The 17458-nt window shown below is 40.2% G+C and overlaps 1 protein-coding gene across 5 annotated transcripts; it reads left to right on the forward strand.

Moving 5' to 3' along the window:
* The first annotated feature begins 10495 nt into the window (after positions 1 to 10495).
* Positions 10496 to 15794, forward strand: LOC131257740 (putative disease resistance protein At1g50180). 5 transcript variants are annotated; one of them, XM_058258566.1, is made up of 3 exons: positions 10496 to 13370; positions 14135 to 14884; positions 15192 to 15794. In XM_058258566.1, exon 1 carries the CDS (start codon positions 10621 to 10623, stop codon positions 12241 to 12243), a length of 1623 nt encoding a protein of 540 aa, XP_058114549.1. In that variant the 5' UTR covers positions 10496 to 10620; the 3' UTR covers positions 12244 to 13370; positions 14135 to 14884; positions 15192 to 15794. The 5 variants fall into 5 exon arrangements, with proteins under 5 accessions (XP_058114549.1, XP_058114546.1, XP_058114547.1 ...); XM_058258563.1 differs by having other exon boundaries at positions 14135 to 14552; positions 14944 to 15794; XM_058258564.1 differs by having other exon boundaries at positions 14135 to 14371; positions 14719 to 15794.
* The last annotated feature ends 1664 nt before the right edge of the window (positions 15795 to 17458 follow it).

A 17458-nucleotide genomic window follows, 5' to 3' on the forward strand; every position in this document is an offset into this window, starting at 1 on the left:
TCAGGACCTACAAAATTTTGGCTTCCATCCGCATTGGATCTCTCAGTTAGAACATTGCTGGAAAGAGGTTTGGTTCTCCGTTCTTATTAATGGTAGGAGCTTGGTTTCTTCAAAGCCAATAGAAGGATAAGACAAGGCGATCCTTTATCTCCATCTATTTTCATCATTGCAGCGGAAGTTCTCAGCCGAGGCTTCTCCAACCTCTTCGCATTTGGGGCATGTCAACCGTATTGCCTCCCCCATCCTTGCCCAACTATTACCAATCTCTTTTACACTGATGATGCTATCCTTTTCCTTAATGGCAGGTTATCCAATGTTTGGAAAATCCTTCACTTTCTTTGAGAGTATGAAGCCTCTTCGGGCCAAAAGGTTAATGCTTCTAAGATGGTCTTCATTGCCCCAAAGAAAATCTCTAGTTGAAAGGCTCAGCGGCTGACCAATCTCACTGGATTTACTCGGGCATTCCTCCCCATTACTTACATGGGCGTCCCTTTATCTAAAGGAAGAGTCAGGAACTTCATGCTGCAGCCTATCATCCAAAAGATTACCAGTAGAATTGAAGGCTGGAAGGCAAAATTTCTGAACCCGGCTGCCAAACTAACGCTCATCAAGCATGTTTTAACAAGCATCCCCGTTCACCTCCTCTCTGCTATCAACAGTACGAAGTCCATCAGCAATTCCCTCAATCGAGCCTTTGCCAATTTCTTCCAGGGCAGCTCCAACAAGGGGAATAAGAGGCATTGGTCTATATGGTCGCAATTATGCTCCCCTATCCAAGAAGGTGGTCTGGTAATAAGGCTCATTGACGATGTCATGTTCGCCTTCAGAATCAAGATGTGCTGGAACCGTTTAAAGAACAAATCCCTATGGGCTGCTTTCATCTCAGCTAAGTACTTCTGGAAGCTTCTCTTCAACAAAGGAGCAGTCAGTTCGGTCTCCTCCCTAAGCTGGAACGACCTTCTCAAAGCTCTTCCCTTCGCCTTCTTCATTCTAAATGGTTTATTGGTGAAGGTAAAATCAATATCTGGACTCACAATTGGTCGGGATGTGGCATGTTAGCAGGCGCGATAGAGAGAATGGTTCCACCTCCCCTTTTATCAGCAACCATTAGTGACTTCAACCCCAGTGCTAGCAGGTGGAAGCTCTTGGACATCCATGCCTTCATCTCTCCGTCAGCAGCGCGTTCAATTTCTGGCTCCCGAGTAGCCCTGTCAAACCGTCCAGACCACCTCATCTGGGACCTATCCTCATCAGGCCGTTTCACTCTGCATTCAGCATGGGATGCTGTCAGGACCCACCGTGTTGAAGTCCCATGGTCCAAATGGATATGGCACAAGCTCCTTCCACCAAAAATCTCGATCTTTGCTTGGAAAGTTTTTCAAAGAGCTATTCCGGTCGACTCCGCGATGCAGAGATGCAGCGTCTCCATTGCTTCTCGCTGTGAATGCTGCAGGTTTCCTCCTCCCAGCCTTCCATTTTCCTCCTCCTCTCCTACGGGTTCATCGTGCCGCGCTTGGCCCCCCAAGACCCTCTACCCTAAGCCATTGCCCAATCAGGAGGAGCAGAGGAGTCCATCGACCACCTATTCAGTCAACGACTGATTGCCAGGAAGGTATGGGACCATTTTCACAAACTATTTGCCATTCCTTTCATCCCCAACCAACCCATCCTCCCCTGTCTCCGGCAGTGGATCTCAGTGGCCAGCAATCAATCTCGTTTATCCATTCTTACTGGTCTCCTCCCAAATCTAATTATTTGAGAAATTTGGCTTAGCAGACATGCTGCCCGGTTCGAGGGCCAATCCATGTCGGATAATTCCATCATCTACAGAGTGTCAAATTAGCTGAGAGAGATCGGTTCGTCCATTGAAACAGAAGATAGGCTTCCCATGGCGTCAATCATCACTCTTCAGATCCTTCAAATCAATAGACCTATGCAAGTCCCACTATCGTTAAATGGTCTAAGCCTCCTGTGGGCTGACTGAAGTTAAATGCAAATGGATCATCTAGAAACAACCCGGGTATCAGTGGAGGAGGTGGAGTATGTAGAGACCACTCTGGTAGAATGATTTTTGCTTTCAGTCGGCAATTTGGGATGACCACCAACACAGTGGCGGAAGCCCAGGCTTTGCTTGAGGGCCTTACCATCTGTTCAAACCTGGGACTATCCAACATTATGTTGAATCTGATTCTGAGATAGTTGTGAATGCGGCTAAAGACCCGTCCGCTGCCTGCCCTTGGAGCATCTGGTACCCCATGGGCGAGATTCATTCCAAACGGCAAATCCTCAATCTCACCTTCATTCATATTTTTCGTGAAGGTAATGTGGTAGCGGATGCGCTAGCCAGGTCGGCCAGTGATGGCTGCCCCGATAGAATATAACGCACCCCTCCGACCTTCCTAGGCTTATCAGAGGGATCTTAGTTCTGGACAAATCAGGACTATGCTCCATGCGAAGACACTAACCTAGCTGTAAATGGGCTGTAATTAGCCGACTCAGGCCGCCTGTTGTTCCCTTTTGTGTTTTGCCTTTATTGGATGACATGATAGGAGTGGTCCGTAATCTTTTTGTTCGGACCCTCCTGAAAGCCTGTACATGATTCAGATCAATGAAATTCTAGTGGCATCGCCCCACTTTCCTTTGAAAAAAAAAAAGGTTGCCATGAAAGGTAGGCCGACATGATGCACGGTCTATATTGAAAGTTGAGCCCTACATGATGAATTGTACACGTCAAGGTAGACCCACATAATGCATGGTTCATATCAAAGACGAGTTCCACATGATGGATGTCCCACATCAAAATATGGCCCATGTGATAGACTATCCATATTTAGTGGGCCCACATGATGGACGGTCCACAACAAAAGTAGGACCCACATTATAGATAGTGAACATCAAAGGTGGGCCCATAAGATGAATGACCCATATTAAAGTTGGATCTCCACATGATGAAATGTCAGCGTCAAAGCACGCCCACATAATACATAGTTCATATCAAAGATAGGCCCACATGATGAATGGCCGACATCAAAACTGCCTTAGTTCACTATTAAAAGTGGGCCAAAACTGCACTCGAGTTAGTGCATGTCATAACCTCTCACACACGTGTGATAGATAGAAGCTGCTCCTGTATGGATATACTACTTTTCTCAAAACTGATCTCATTATTAAGTGGGCCAAAAGTGGTAGTAAGCCAATAACGGTTTTGTTTTGTTTTAATCAATTAACTTTATTTTAACCATTTTTGGTTAAGAAATGAAAAGCAAAGAAATATTTTTCCCGTTAATGTTTTAACAAAAAAAAAAAACTTTAAAAAAAAATTTATTTTTTAATCTCTCAATGATGCGCTTTCTTCTTGACCACTTTCACATCTTTGGCAATGGATCAGGTTTGACTTAGCACAGCAAGCCCAAGGCCAAGCTAGCTCAGCTTGAAAATTAATAAAAATCCCTATTTACCATTGAAATGTTTTTAATCCATCCACTTTCTTATGTGTGCTACATACACAAAAAATAGACACTAAAAAAATCATAGTATTCTTGATTAAAAACCAACCCTTCGGTTTTGGCTTCTTTTTGGATGAAGGCATCATCTACATGATGATTGGTGGTTTTTATCTGAAGATATGCATGGCCTGATGTGTGCCACAACTAATATCGTTGTCTGACAAAAGAGAAGACGCTCTACGGAATGAACAACCATCATTCTTAGTCAATATTCTTTTTTCAATAGTTTTGGGATGGCCAACGCAACTATACTACTATTTTCATTTCTAAGAATCTGAATGTTTATAAAATTAAATTTACATTTCAATCCAAGCAACAACTTAAATAGATATTGCATTTCCATACATGTAGTTCATGCACTGTTTTTGTTGTCCACGAACACACAGACAGGTACATTGAAAAGTATGGGGAGTAATGAGTTAATATTTCTTCTCATATAAAATGCAATTTACAGTAGTAGTTGATAAGTGAGAAATTTCATTTTTGTGGATTTCTAATTTCTGATTCCAAGTGAATATTTTGTATGCATTCTCTCTTGATTGTAGCTTTGTTAGGTGATCCCATATTTTCTTGCCACTGTATCCAAATACAAGTTTGTGAGCAATTTGTGGTTAGGTCGAATTGAGAATCCACTGTAAATTTGCCATCATCATAGTGAGTTGGAGAAAGTGTTGTTGACATATATAGTTGGAAAGCTGCTTGACACCTAAGTACAGTTCAACAACATAGGATCGAAGAAAATAAAAAATTTCCTTCTCATTTCTGTGAAACCATCACATACTGGGGATTGATCGTTTGATTAAAAATAGTTGGATGGAAAAGATAATGCAACACCAATGACGATTGTTTGAAAAGAAACATCTCCTCCTATAATGAGCCATTATTAGATAATGTAATAGCTGAATAAATTACGTCACGAGGAAAAAAAAAAAAAAAACACACAAGACAAGTAGGAAATGAGGGTGGTTTGGGCAGTGGATTCCTAAGTGTGGGGCCCACTGATATATGTGCCTTACACCGTCCATCCATTTTGACGGCTCATTTTATGGCATGATCCCAAAAATGAAGCAGATCCAAAATCTTAGGTAGACCATACCACAAGAAACATTCGTGATTGAATCTCCACCATTAAAAACTTCAAAGGAGCCACTGCAATGTTTATCCGTGATCTAACCTGTTGATAAGGTCAAAAAAACCCGGATGAAGAGACCAAACAAGTATATATCAGCCTGGTCCAAAACTTTTGTGGCCCACGAGAAGTTTTTAATGGTCAATTACCACCGTTTCCTATATTATGGACCACTTGGAATTTGGATCTGCTTCATTTTCAGGATCATTTCTTGAAATGAGTTTTTAAAATAAATAAATAGAGTGAATATAAAGAACATACATCACAATGGGCACTACGGTCAGGGATCCCACCCACCCGGATCCATTGAAGCTGCGCACACCTAAGTTGAAACAGGCATTAAAACTGTGATGGTTGTCTGCAAGGTTGCAGGTCTGGACAAGTACACAAATATATGCAGAGGAGCTAGCATGGTTGAGTAAAGGCACCATGATTGATATCAAAGAAAAAAGCATTTCAATATTCTACTGTGTAAAGATTTACTTACAGCCGGAGTTGATGTCTCCATTTCTCATGCTATGTAGGGTTTTTGGTCTAGTTGGCCCCCTAAGGTAAGGTGATGTGGTTGTTGTAGGAGCCCGTATGAACTAGACTTAAGGAACCGTAGCCTTGAATTCAGTTTTTCATTTTTCATATGACGAAAATGTCCATCTGTCATAGCTGCCTCTCGTACGGCATCCTCTTGTCTCAAAAAGTAAAATGTCTTTTTAAAAGGGGACGTGGGCCCTACCTAAAATTAAAATTTAGTCCACTCCTTGGTTGATCTAATCTGTTCATTTTAATCAGACAGTGGTGAATCCACGAAAGGGTTTTTTAAGTTTCATTTTTGAATATGCTTATGGTCCACAACTATACAAATGTTGTGCATTAATTTTGAATGATTTTCTTTGGTGTGATTCACATGTGATGAGTTTTGCCCTCAGACTTGAGCTGATGATATGAAATTAAAATTCCTTGTGGACGGATTAGATTTACCTCAAGAAAAACCCAGTGGGCGCCATATTAAATGTGGATGGGTTCAAATTGTGGGGCCCTTGCTGCACGAGGCCATTTGGCCGTTTTCTTCTTCCTTAAAAAACAACGATAATAATAAAATAATAATTCTTGGGACCACATGAGGTTAAAGCTTCTTCGACAGTTGGTAGTTATACAGCTATAGTCCGTACTCATTGAACAATGATAAAAAGCTCTGATTAGGCTCCAGTAAAGTTTAGACAACTCTTCAATAAAAAATGATTTTTTTTTTTTTAAAGTTTTCCAGCCACAATTTCCGAAGTAGAAGTTATGGTAAGTAGAGGTAAATTTTTTTTTATACTTATTTGTTTTGTCTTTCTTGGTAAGCATGAATGGTGGGAGTTGGTGAAAGAGAGGAGTGTACGGTAGGAGTTCGTGAAAGGGAAGAGGGTGTAGTGGTTCCTTGATAAATGTTGTGGGTTTTTCTTATTATATAAATGGTGAGAGTTGCTGAAATGAGAGAGAGTATGAAGTCCCTTTTTTATTGTATAAATGGTGATATCACATGAATTGCGAATATTCACTGCTATACAATAGGAAATGGAATCTTCGGATTCATTACACAATAGTCATCTTGTGTCTTGTTTCATAAGGATTCTTACTGTAAATAAAAGTAATAATTAAGGCTTTGAATCCATGTATCCAGACCGACCAACTGTCTTATCAGTGGAAAACGATTTCCATTTCTAAATATGCCCAGGGTGAAAACAACTATAAAAATCCCACAATTAACATTTGGTGGTGCTTTCACTACATTACTTTTCCATTTCTTAATTAAATCAAAATGCATAAAATTAAGGTTGCAGATGTCTGCTATATGTACACGTGCATCCAACACATGTAAGAGATCCAAGCTGCCCATCAGGCGGTCACTGCATGAATGTTATCTAATAAAACAACTTTGATTGACTTTCCAAGCAGAGTCGAACAGGGGAATCCGGAGTTTTGAGTCGCATCAGATTTGTTCACGTTATAAAACCACGCATTCCTCTTAACATGTATTGTCAATCATACCACGACAAAGGGGAGCTAAAAGCACTTGCTTGGGCTTGAGGTTTTTCTTTCTCACACACTGTTAGACCTTGGCCTTTCATAATTATATAGCTAGGCCCAAAAGACTGGCCCCTAAATAGCTGGATTAGAAATTGATGTAGAGCGGGTCGCAGACAGTTTCATGGCCAAGATGGATCAGAAAAGGCCTGGTCAATGACAGAAGTGATCCGGACTGTCGGACCTTAAATCAGACGTATCTCGCAATCCGGAATGAGTTAACTGATGTAAAATATATGATTTTAGGGTAGAACGAGCTACTTTAGCCAACCAACCCCGCTACGCCGGGTTACGCAGCCCGGAATTGTGAAAAACCCCTGGATCGACAGTCGTTTCCTTGCTTTAATTTCGTTTTTACTATAAATAGTAAGTTTTAGTTTGATTATAACTCTTCATCCGTTGGGCTTTAGGAGTTGCGCCCAACATGAAAAGAGCTTAGAATAATTAGGAGAACGGTTTGGTGAAGCAAAATAGGACACTTACTATTTTTGGCCGAAAACCTTGCGCACTAGTAGACATCACGACCGTCTATAAATAGTAAGTTTACTATTTATAGTAAGTCACGAATTCTCGGAGTTTTAGTTGTAGTTTGATTCTGATTTCTTTCCCATTGCTTGGTACCCCTATTTAAAGGGTTGTGAACTCGTTTTTATTCATTCATTAATCAAATTTGAATTTATTAGAATTTCTTTCTATTTCCTGCTTTCTTTCCTCATGGATTCGAGAAGTCTCTGTGAGGAGTCCAGAGAAGTTTCGTGGATTCGGAATAGCTATCCTCTTGAGGAAGAAGGTGCTCGACCTCACGTCCTCCCTTGTGTCAGAAATGTTGTAGAGAGTGATAAGAAGAAGTAGTATGCTATGCTCTTCGCTCAAGCTTTGTTATTTGGTCGTTCAAGCTGTAGATCTGATGGCTCTAATCAGGAAGTGTCCACATACGACCCAAAAAAAAAAAAAAAACCCCCCCAAAATTGGAGAAGTCTTAGCCCATAAGAAACACACTCCAAATTTTTCAATGAAGAAAAGGCTAAACACTCCATCTTATGGGATCTTTCAAGATAGGGGACTTTTAGGCACACGGGGATTAGTAGGGAGGCTCACCAAAGACGGTCTAAATCTTTGAGCAAAGATTTGACCCGTCGTACATATGGGAGCTCCAATTTATAATAGTTTTTTAGGTGATAATCAATTTTTATTTAAAATTTTGCGTAAACCTAAGTGGGTTATCGATGTAAGTTGTTTTCAAAGAGGAGTTTCTCTCCCCAATACCTTAAAATTTGACGTTTGAGAGGGATAGGCAGTCAAGTTGTAACCTACCTGAAGGAAGGTTTAGATCCATGGCTTTTTCTAGTATAATTATTATCAATGACCTTACTCAGACGGTTAGACACATTCAATCAAAGTAGTTTGTTTGTTTTTATTTTAAAGAGAGAGGATGACTCAGGGAAGGATGTGAAGTCGAGCACCATCTTCCTCAAGGGAATAACTATTCCGAATCCACAAAACTTTTCTAGACTCCTCGCAGAGATTTCTCGAATTCTCAAGAAAGAAAGCAAGCAAAATAGAAAATAAATTCTATAAAATTCAAAATTGATTGATGATCCAAATAAGCGAGTTCACAACCCTTTAAATAGGGATACCAAGCAATGGAAGAGAAATCAGAAGCAAACTACGACTAAAACTTCTAGAATTCGCAACTTACTATAAATAGTAAACTTACTAATTATAGACGGTCGTGATGTCTACTAGTGCGCAAGGTTTTTGGCCAAAAATAGTAAGTATTCTATTTGGCTCACCAAGCTGTTCTCCTAATTATTCTAAACTCTTTTCACATTGGGCTCAACTCCTAAAGCCCAACCGATGAAGAGTTATAATGAAACAAAAACTTACTATTTATAGTAAAAACGGAATTAAAATAAGGAAATGACTGTCGGTCCAGGGGCATTTCAGAAATCCATCTTGCGCAACCCGGCATAGCGGATAGGGTGGATAAAATAACTTGTTCTACCCCAAAATCATATATCTTATGTCCGGTAACTCATTCTAGATTGCAAGATACGCCTGATCTAAGTTGCCTAGTAGGCTGACCCAGCTTTGGAGGCCTAACATGCATGTCTCAATTAATTTTCAGGTTAGGTTTGGGCTAGGTCATTTTAGCCAGCCCAACCCAAGTTGACTTCATATATATATATATATATATATATATATATATATATATATATATATATGCTGCTTTTGTTCCTCTAAATGTTAATCTCTTTGCACATGTGTGGCCCACTAGATCAATGGATGGATTAATAAGGTTCAAGTTAGAAGGAGGGATTTTATCCATTTTCGAGCTGGGACGGGTCGAAACTCTTTATGTGTGTGTGTGTGTGTTTGGGCTTGGGCCTCATTAAGTAGGCCATGCGGGGCTCGGGCTGTTGATTTCAATGGCACGCCTGACATTATGAATGAAACTGCCTAGTTGGCAGGAATTATGGGCTGTATGTTGAGTTAGCAAGCATGATCAGCTGTCACTTTTCTTTCTACATGTCAAATGATGGGCTCGGGTCTGGATGGACAGCCATGGGTGGTTGTAGCCCGATTTCAAAGTACGATTAATGTATGAACCTACGTCATGGGCCAAGTCCGGGGTTGCAACATGGCTGGGTCCAGGGTCGCAGCTAATCCACCTATTGCAACTCGGTTCCAAGCCCCGGCACCACCAAGTAAATCCTGGACCCGAGCCCCGCCTCGGGTCTATGAAGTATTGTCCAATGCTCAGGTGAAAAGTCTATCAAGTAGAATAACATGAGGGTTTCATTTTACAAAAGTAGGGTCTGTGATTATGTGAAACATGATATTATAGGTCCACAGACGCAAAAGTCCTAACCCTTCATCTGGCAGCATTAGTGCCCTACTTCAACATCAAGAAATTCATGCTCTGGTATCTCCAACCATTGAAGACATTGAGGGAATCAAGTAATGCATTTAATACTCCAAAATTTCATACGCGGGCTCAGAGCACACGAAATCCTTTCCCCACCAGTAATACCATGGTGGGCCCCACACATAAATATTTTTGAATATGCACTTATCATTTCTGGTAAATTCTTTAGGAGTTGTTTGGCACTATGGACTGGGAATTGTTTGTGGAGATTTGAAATCCCCTAATATGTGAAAGCTTGAATTATGTCAAAAATCCTTTCAAGAGTAACATGTGTGTTATGGGCTATTAATCTATTGGACAAATAGCTCAACTGCTGATATTCCAAAACAATCAAATTATCAACAACATCACTATAATTACTTTAATACGATGATCTGCATAGTCTAAACATTGTCCATGTAAATCAACTATTATAATTACTTTAATACGATGATCTGCATCGTCCAAACATTGTCCATGTAAATCAACTATTAATAATCTTGTTGGTTAGTCGCTGGGATGTAATCTTATGCTTGTAGCTCATTCGAGACTTAGAATTTCATCATTTTCGGCCAAAGTATATATTTCAACGGGCTTATTACAACCATTATGTCAAACATTACATACTTACACTAATTAAAGATATTAAAGTTAATTTGTAATTAAATTCAACCCTATAAATACACTACATAGCTACTTTTGGATTACAGGGGGTATTGAATCCAGAGTGCAAACACAATAAGAGGATTTGAAATACAGGGGTACCAAATCCACGCTCCCAAACAGGCCCTTGTGAATGTAAGAACAGTAATGAATTCTTAATAGCATAGTTTCTTTGGAGGAAAAAGAAAAAGAAAAAGAAAAAAGAAAAAGAAAAAGAAAAAGAAAGAAAAGATAAAGTAAAAAGTAGTTTAAGATGCCTTTGGAAGCCTAAAAATACAAACACATTCGACCTTGTTTGTAGAAGATATCTCTAATCTGATTTTTCTTGTGAGAGAAACAAGAGAAGAAAGATGGAAATTGTTGCTGAGCCTGTTGTTTCATTCATTGTTGAGAAACTCGGAGATAAACTCATTCAAGAAACTATTTCCTTGATTGGATTGCATGAGCAAGTCGAATGGATCGAAACAGAACTGGAGTGGATGCAGGCCTTCTTAAAAGATGTGGATGCCGAGCAACGAGGAGGTGAAAGAATCAAGAACTGGGTGCGAGACGTGCGGGGCATTGCATATGATACAGAGGATGCAATCGACACCTTTCTCTTGAAGATACAACCCTTGAGGCAGCGAGGAGGATTCATCGGCTCCATCAAGAGGTGTGTTTTCATCATTGGTGAGTTGATAGCTCGCCATAAGATTGCTTCAAAGATCAAACATATAAAGCTTAAAATCGATGAAATCCCCAGGAGAAGAGAAACTTATGGTGTTGGAAACATAGGCAGGGGGGAACAGATGAGCTCTGCCAGTCGAAGCCTCCGTGAAGTGAGGCTCACTTCTCCTAATGTTCAAGAACCAGATTTTGTTGGTTTTGAGGAGGATTTGGAAGCATTGATCGCGCGGTTGATTGAGGGAGATCAGCGGCGTTCTGTTGTTTCTGTAGTCGGAATGGGCGGTCTTGGTAAGACCACTCTTACTAAGAAACTTTATAACACTGATGTTGTTAATAAGCATTTTGAGTCTCATGCATGGATTTCTGTATCGCAAGAGTACGCTGCAAGAGATCTTTTGCAGACGGTCGCAAAACGATGTATGGTGATGTCTAAAGAAGAGCTTGAGTTGGTGGAGAAAATGGATGTTGATGAGCTGAGGAACAAGATCTCTGAGTATCTGAAACAGAAGAGATACCTGATAGTGCTAGATGATATATGGACAAAAGAAGCATGGGATGCTTTGAAGGATGCATTTCCGGATATGAACAATGGCAGTAGGATCATGCTTACCACTCGAAATAAAGACATAGCTTTATACTCAGATGCACGAAGCCAGCCCTATGAACTGCGATTTCTAAACAATCGAGAGAGCTGGGAATTGTTTTGCAAGAAAACATTCTCAGGACAAGATGGTGTTTGCCCTCAGGATTTGGAGGAGCTGGGAAGACGGATTGTGGACAAATGCCATTGTCTACCTCTTGCTATCGTAGTCGTCGGAGGGCTCTTATCAAGAAAAGAAGCAAGAGATTGGGAGAAAGTACGCAAGAGCATCAGCTGGCAGTTTGTCGAGGGAGAATACAAAATCTCGGGTATATTATCTTTGAGCTATAAAGATCTGCCCTATTACTTGAAACCATGTTTTCTCTATCTAGGCAATTTTCCAGAGGACTATGAATTCCACACCAAGGAATTGATTCGGATGTGGGCTGCTGAAGGGTTCCTTCAACAGAGAGGGGAAGAAACACTGGAGGAGGTTGGAGAAGATTGTTTAGAGGAGTTGATTCAGAGAAGTATGGTTCAAGTTGCAAGTAGTTCAAGCGGGGTATTAAAAGTTGTCGCATCCACGATCTTTTGCGGGATCTTTCCATATTGGAAGCTAAAGAAGGTAAATTTCTCGAAGTTCATGGAGGAAATGCAAATGCTCCTGCATCCAGAGCCCGTCGACTTGCAATTCACCATAATTCCACAAGTGAGCACATTTACTTAAGCTTTTCCACTACAAACCTTCGTTCTATGTTGATCTACACCCAAAGCCATGCGCAGCTTCAAAGCAAACAAGAGAAGTTTCTCTATAAAGGCTTCAAGTTGCTTAGGGTGCTGCATCTACATTGTGTAAAAATAAAGAAGTTACCAAGAGAAATAGGTGAACTAATCCATTTGAGATACCTCGGGTTCACCAACGCTCATTTTAAAAGTCTCCCATCGTCCATAGGCAATCTTCTCAATCTGCAAACTCTATTTGTACAATCTTATTATCATGACATCAAAGTACCAAACACAATCAGGAAGATGCAGCAGTTAAGACATCTTCAAGTGAAGGGCACAAATGAGTTGAATTATACCGGATTGATCGCACGTTGGGAAGAGATAGAAGGCAATCCATGGCTGGACATGATAAGTAACCTGCAGACTCTATCACATGTAGTGGCTGGTGAATGGGTGAAGGCTTGCTTGGGAAACCTCACCAATCTTGTAAAATTAGGAATTGGTTTAGTTACAAGAGAAGATGCTGAGGTATTATATAAATCAATTTCCAATCTGGACTGCCTCCCGTCTCTACAGTCTCTGTCGGTAGCAGCACTAGGCAATGAATTCATGACCCAAGGGTTGTTGGTACCTCCTCTTTCACATCGTCTCAAGTTAAGTAAGATGCGTTTGGAAGGAAAGTTAGAGAAGTTACCCGAGCCTAGTGAATTCCCAAGAAACCTCACCAAGCTCACCTTGACGTTCTCCTATCTAACGCAAGATCCACTGGAGACATTGGAGAAGCTGAAAAATCTCCGCATTCTCAGATTTCTTTCAAGTTCATATTGGGGAAAGGAAATGGCTTGCTCTGCACAAGGGTTTCCTCGACTTGAATCCTTACATCTTGAAGGGTTAGAGAAATTAGAGGAGTGGAGAGTGGAGGAAGGAGCTATGCCAAGGCTTTTACATTTAGAGATCAAGTCGTGCGATTATTTGAAGAGCCTTCCTGAAGGCCTGCAACATGTGACCACCCTCAAGAAATTGGAGCTATGGAACATGCCTGATCAATTCATAGAAAGGCTTCGAAAAGACGAGGGAGAGGATTGGCATAAGATTCATCACATACCCTCCATTGACATACACAAATTGGTGAGACATCTTTCCCCTTATCATTTTCATTTACCTGTTAATAGGTCCATGAAGTTAGTATAATCATATGAAAATTTTGTAACTTATCAAGAAAGAAAGTATTTTGCTAAAGCATTTCATTGTTTCTGTATGGAAATATGCATGCTAATTGTTCTAGGAAATGCCTCCACCAAGAACATTTTTGTATTTAATCATGCTGAGTTCTTGCGTTTCAACACTCCATAAATGGGGTGCAAGTCGCTGGATGGTTGGATGAACCCATTGTATCATCCATTTAGTTGACCCTTCTTTAGTGGAACATCGTATAAATTCACATTAATTGGGCAATTTTAGTGTTTTTTTTTTTTTTTGTGGATTTTCCCCCTTTGATCGTTTTTGTTTTCAGCCCACTGTTTGAAGGCATTTGGTTAAATATCCAGGTTGATAATTTCATTTTGATTATTGAACTGTGATCATCCACAATGGGACCTACGAGAAGGATGTTTTGGATCATCCAAATATGCAACTATGCAGGTCACATCAATATATAGACCAATCAGAGAACTTCAAGGACTCTGCTGGCACAAATGTTCTTTATTTGATATGGCATGAGGATGTAGTAGCCACTGGATTTCTTTTACTATCACACCTTCCTTTGTTTTCAGTTATCGTGTTTCATCGATAAAAATAAAGAAGAATGTTAGCTTGCTAGTTCAAATGTGATTCTAATTAGATTTGTAATGTATAGTTAATTTTGAGACATTATTTGCATTATTTGGTTGCAGCAATGGCAATAATCATGAGCGGCTGGAAAATGATTGGATAGTCAAGTTGATCGTTTTAGTAACCATCATCGAAGACCTGCTTGGCGTGATCTCAGCAATGGAAGTGAATCATTTTCTCCATTTTGTTTGCATTCTCGATCTAGTAAATCTTCACCTAGCTGATCATCAGCTTCTCTGACATGGACAAGGGCATTGCTAACATCATGGCCACAGCCACTGCTATGATCACAACAAAGTGTATGCTCCTTTTTCTACCTGTTCTCAAGCAATTTCTTTCAGTGTGTATGTACAACAAGCCTTACCTTCCTTGCAATGGTCCCATTTGGAACATGGCCCATCACTTTTAAGGTTGTAGACAACTTTTCAGTTTTCAAAAACAGATTTCATTTATAGATGAAGCTATGTTGGCATCTGTGAGGTGACTTGATATCTATAATATTCCATTTGTATTAATGTAACTATGTTTGGATGTAATATGCCTTTCAAAGTAGAAACAATTTTCCCAAGTCCAGGCTCAGGGATCCACCAATGCCTGACCAGAGAGTTTCTATACATGTCAATGATAAAAGCTGCATGCTCATCAGGTACAGCCTGGCGTATAACTACCCTGGCACAAAGAACAGGCTACTTTGATAATGTGATGGACCATCCATGCACATTCAATGTGGACCATCATTTTCTACTGTCTACGTGTTGGCCACCTGATTTGCAGTCGGCCTGATTCGTGGACGAAGTTATTATAAGTTTTAGGTGAGCTTTACCACCTTCCCTGGACAATTGATGTATATTTTCCAACCCTGTCTTTGTAGGATATTGATTGAGGGATTAGGAGCTTCAATTTGAAAGAATTTTGGAGCATATTCCAAGGGAGGGCCTATCAGACCAATAGTTTGGATCTTCCAACAGCAGCCCGATTTGTACAGATTGTGGCACGTGGACACTTACTCCTTCCTGTTTTATTCTTAACATAAGTATAGGCTTCAAATGAGTTTAGAGATTTAAGCAAGCAAATTCTAGCATGTAATTATCAAGTTTTTAATTGCGGATTGATTTCCAGGCTCTTTCTTTCACATGATAGACTATGACTCTGCCCACATGGAAGCGGGGCAGAGATGGAAGAGATCGAACACGGGAATAAGAAGCAAGCTTGACAAACAGATGTGAAGCAACTGGACCAATAAGGAGAATGGTGGCATGGGAATTTACCTTTCGATGGTTTCTTTCCTTATTTCCTTTTGTAATGAAGGGTGGCTCGAGATGTAGTCTGGTCTGGTGATTGTGGAAAGAATTAAGGATGATACATAACCATAAAGCTTTCAAAGGCCTTTCCCTAGCATCTCTATGTGCACATGGAGTGAAATTTTGTAGTCCATTCCAATGTCTCATGGAGATAATCCTAGACGCCCGATCAAGAGACTGGCAGGTGGGTCTTCAAATTGACAGTGATTGGTGCATGAGGATTTGGATGTCACTGCAAATTGTAGCATGAGGATGTATGAATGTATGTTTTCCTAACAATCTTTTGATGTGTTACCCTGTGCCATTTTGGGAGATGATACATTCAATAACTTTCACTAGGGTTGTGTAATGTTTGATTTGTAATATAGTATGCATATTTTCCATGTAATACTCCTATTGAGAGTTGAAATGGAAGCAATTTTTTATTATTTTTATTTTTATTTTTATTTTAAGTGACCAATCTTTCCTTATACAGTGCGTGATAGAGAGTTTCTACAGTGCGCTTTGGTTTCCAGTTTGGACAAGTTGAGCCCAGTTCCACCATTGATTTCAAATGCACCATTCTCCCATATAGAAATATCCTAGCAGCTGTAACTTTGGCCTTGGTTAAATGTGGACTGCTACCACATTTTCTTTCATAACTGCCTATCTGGTTGCCACTAATTGCATGAGGAAGTTCACATCTGGAAGACTATTTAAATAGTTGGTGCATTGCATGGACCTTCTAGACTATGGCCCATCAAATCAACAGTTTGAATCATGTAAATAGAGGACCCACTTGCACAAGCTGAAAAACCCTTGTGCTTCGTTGAAATTCTCTGTTCCAAGTTTTACGCTACCACTTCTGTTTAGGTACCATATATAATGCTCGATCGAAAGAAACAGGAGTTTTTGTGATTGGCCCCGCAATGTTTCAGGTAAGGCCCACCGGTCAGATGGTCAGGATTGCCTGACCACTGATTTTTAAGTAATGTGCATCTAGGTTACTTGTACATGTGTATGTGGAAATAATTATATGATACATTTCAGAAAGTGTCTCTGCTCAGGAGAGACTGCGGCCTAGTAGAATAAGAATTTGAAACAATTCAGAACTATCACTAATGGCGAATCAATTTTCAGCGCAAATAGGTAATTACCATTCTCATTCAATATGGCTTGAAAGTATGGATCCATAGGTAATTACAATGCTTCCACCAAAAGGAAAATTACAATATTACAGACTGTCTTAAAGATTTAGGTTAATCCACTCACAAGGTGGCCTCCTGCAGAAAGTATTTACATTTTAAATAAATTTGCTAGCTGTGCTAGTTAAACATACATGCCTGGCCTGCTTGGTTTGTTAACCAGCCCGACTTTTGCATAAGGTCGTCCTCACGAGGTGGGACACTTTATACACTGCTCAAATGTTTGATACACCTGCCAGGATGATGTCTACTGCCCAGTGTCAATTTTATGATATAAGAAGCAGAAACAGAGGAACACGATGACATGATTCATGCGAAGAGGCAATCTGTAGCACATATACCAGCATGGCACTGATCTGGATTTCTCATCAGGTGGGGACTACTATAAACATGCCGTCTCCCATAAATAAAGATGGTCCATCCATCAGGTGGGCCACAGGTACACATAAATTTAGACAATTATTTTCTTCAACATTCCATTTCTCTTATACAGTTATTGGCCACCTGATGAGTTGACTCGTCTGATTTTTGGGCTAGGTCAGGTTCATGGTGGTTCTCACTTGACAAGTATTCCAGATTTCACTCACATGTGCCACAATAGCATGTGTGATGCGCACCATCCTCTTGAAGACAAAATAGCTTGGAAACAGTTTAAAGAGAGCATACATTTCGTCATGATCATGACGGTTGTTGTGCCCATGGAGCACAATGACCCACTCGATGTCGGAGAAGCTTAAGTGTGGAGACTGACCAAATCAAGAGCACAATAAACATTGAAAAAGAAAAAGGCAAGTCCCTTGAGACCACCCTTCCTCAAGGCCGGAAGATATTTTCTACGATTGCTGCAACCAAATCATGCAAAAAAAGATAGAAAGAAAAAAAAAAGCATACATCAAGAACA

Source organism: Magnolia sinica, chromosome 10 (genome assembly GCF_029962835.1).
Source record: "Magnolia sinica isolate HGM2019 chromosome 10, MsV1, whole genome shotgun sequence".
Lineage (NCBI taxonomy): Eukaryota > Viridiplantae > Streptophyta > Magnoliopsida > Magnoliales > Magnoliaceae > Magnolia > Magnolia sinica.

What these genes read in the sequence shown, in the direction of transcription:
- LOC131257740 (XM_058258562.1), top strand. Translation starts at nt 10,621, where the DNA reads ATGGAAATTGTTGCTGAGCCTGTTGTTTCATTCATTGTTGAGAAACTC.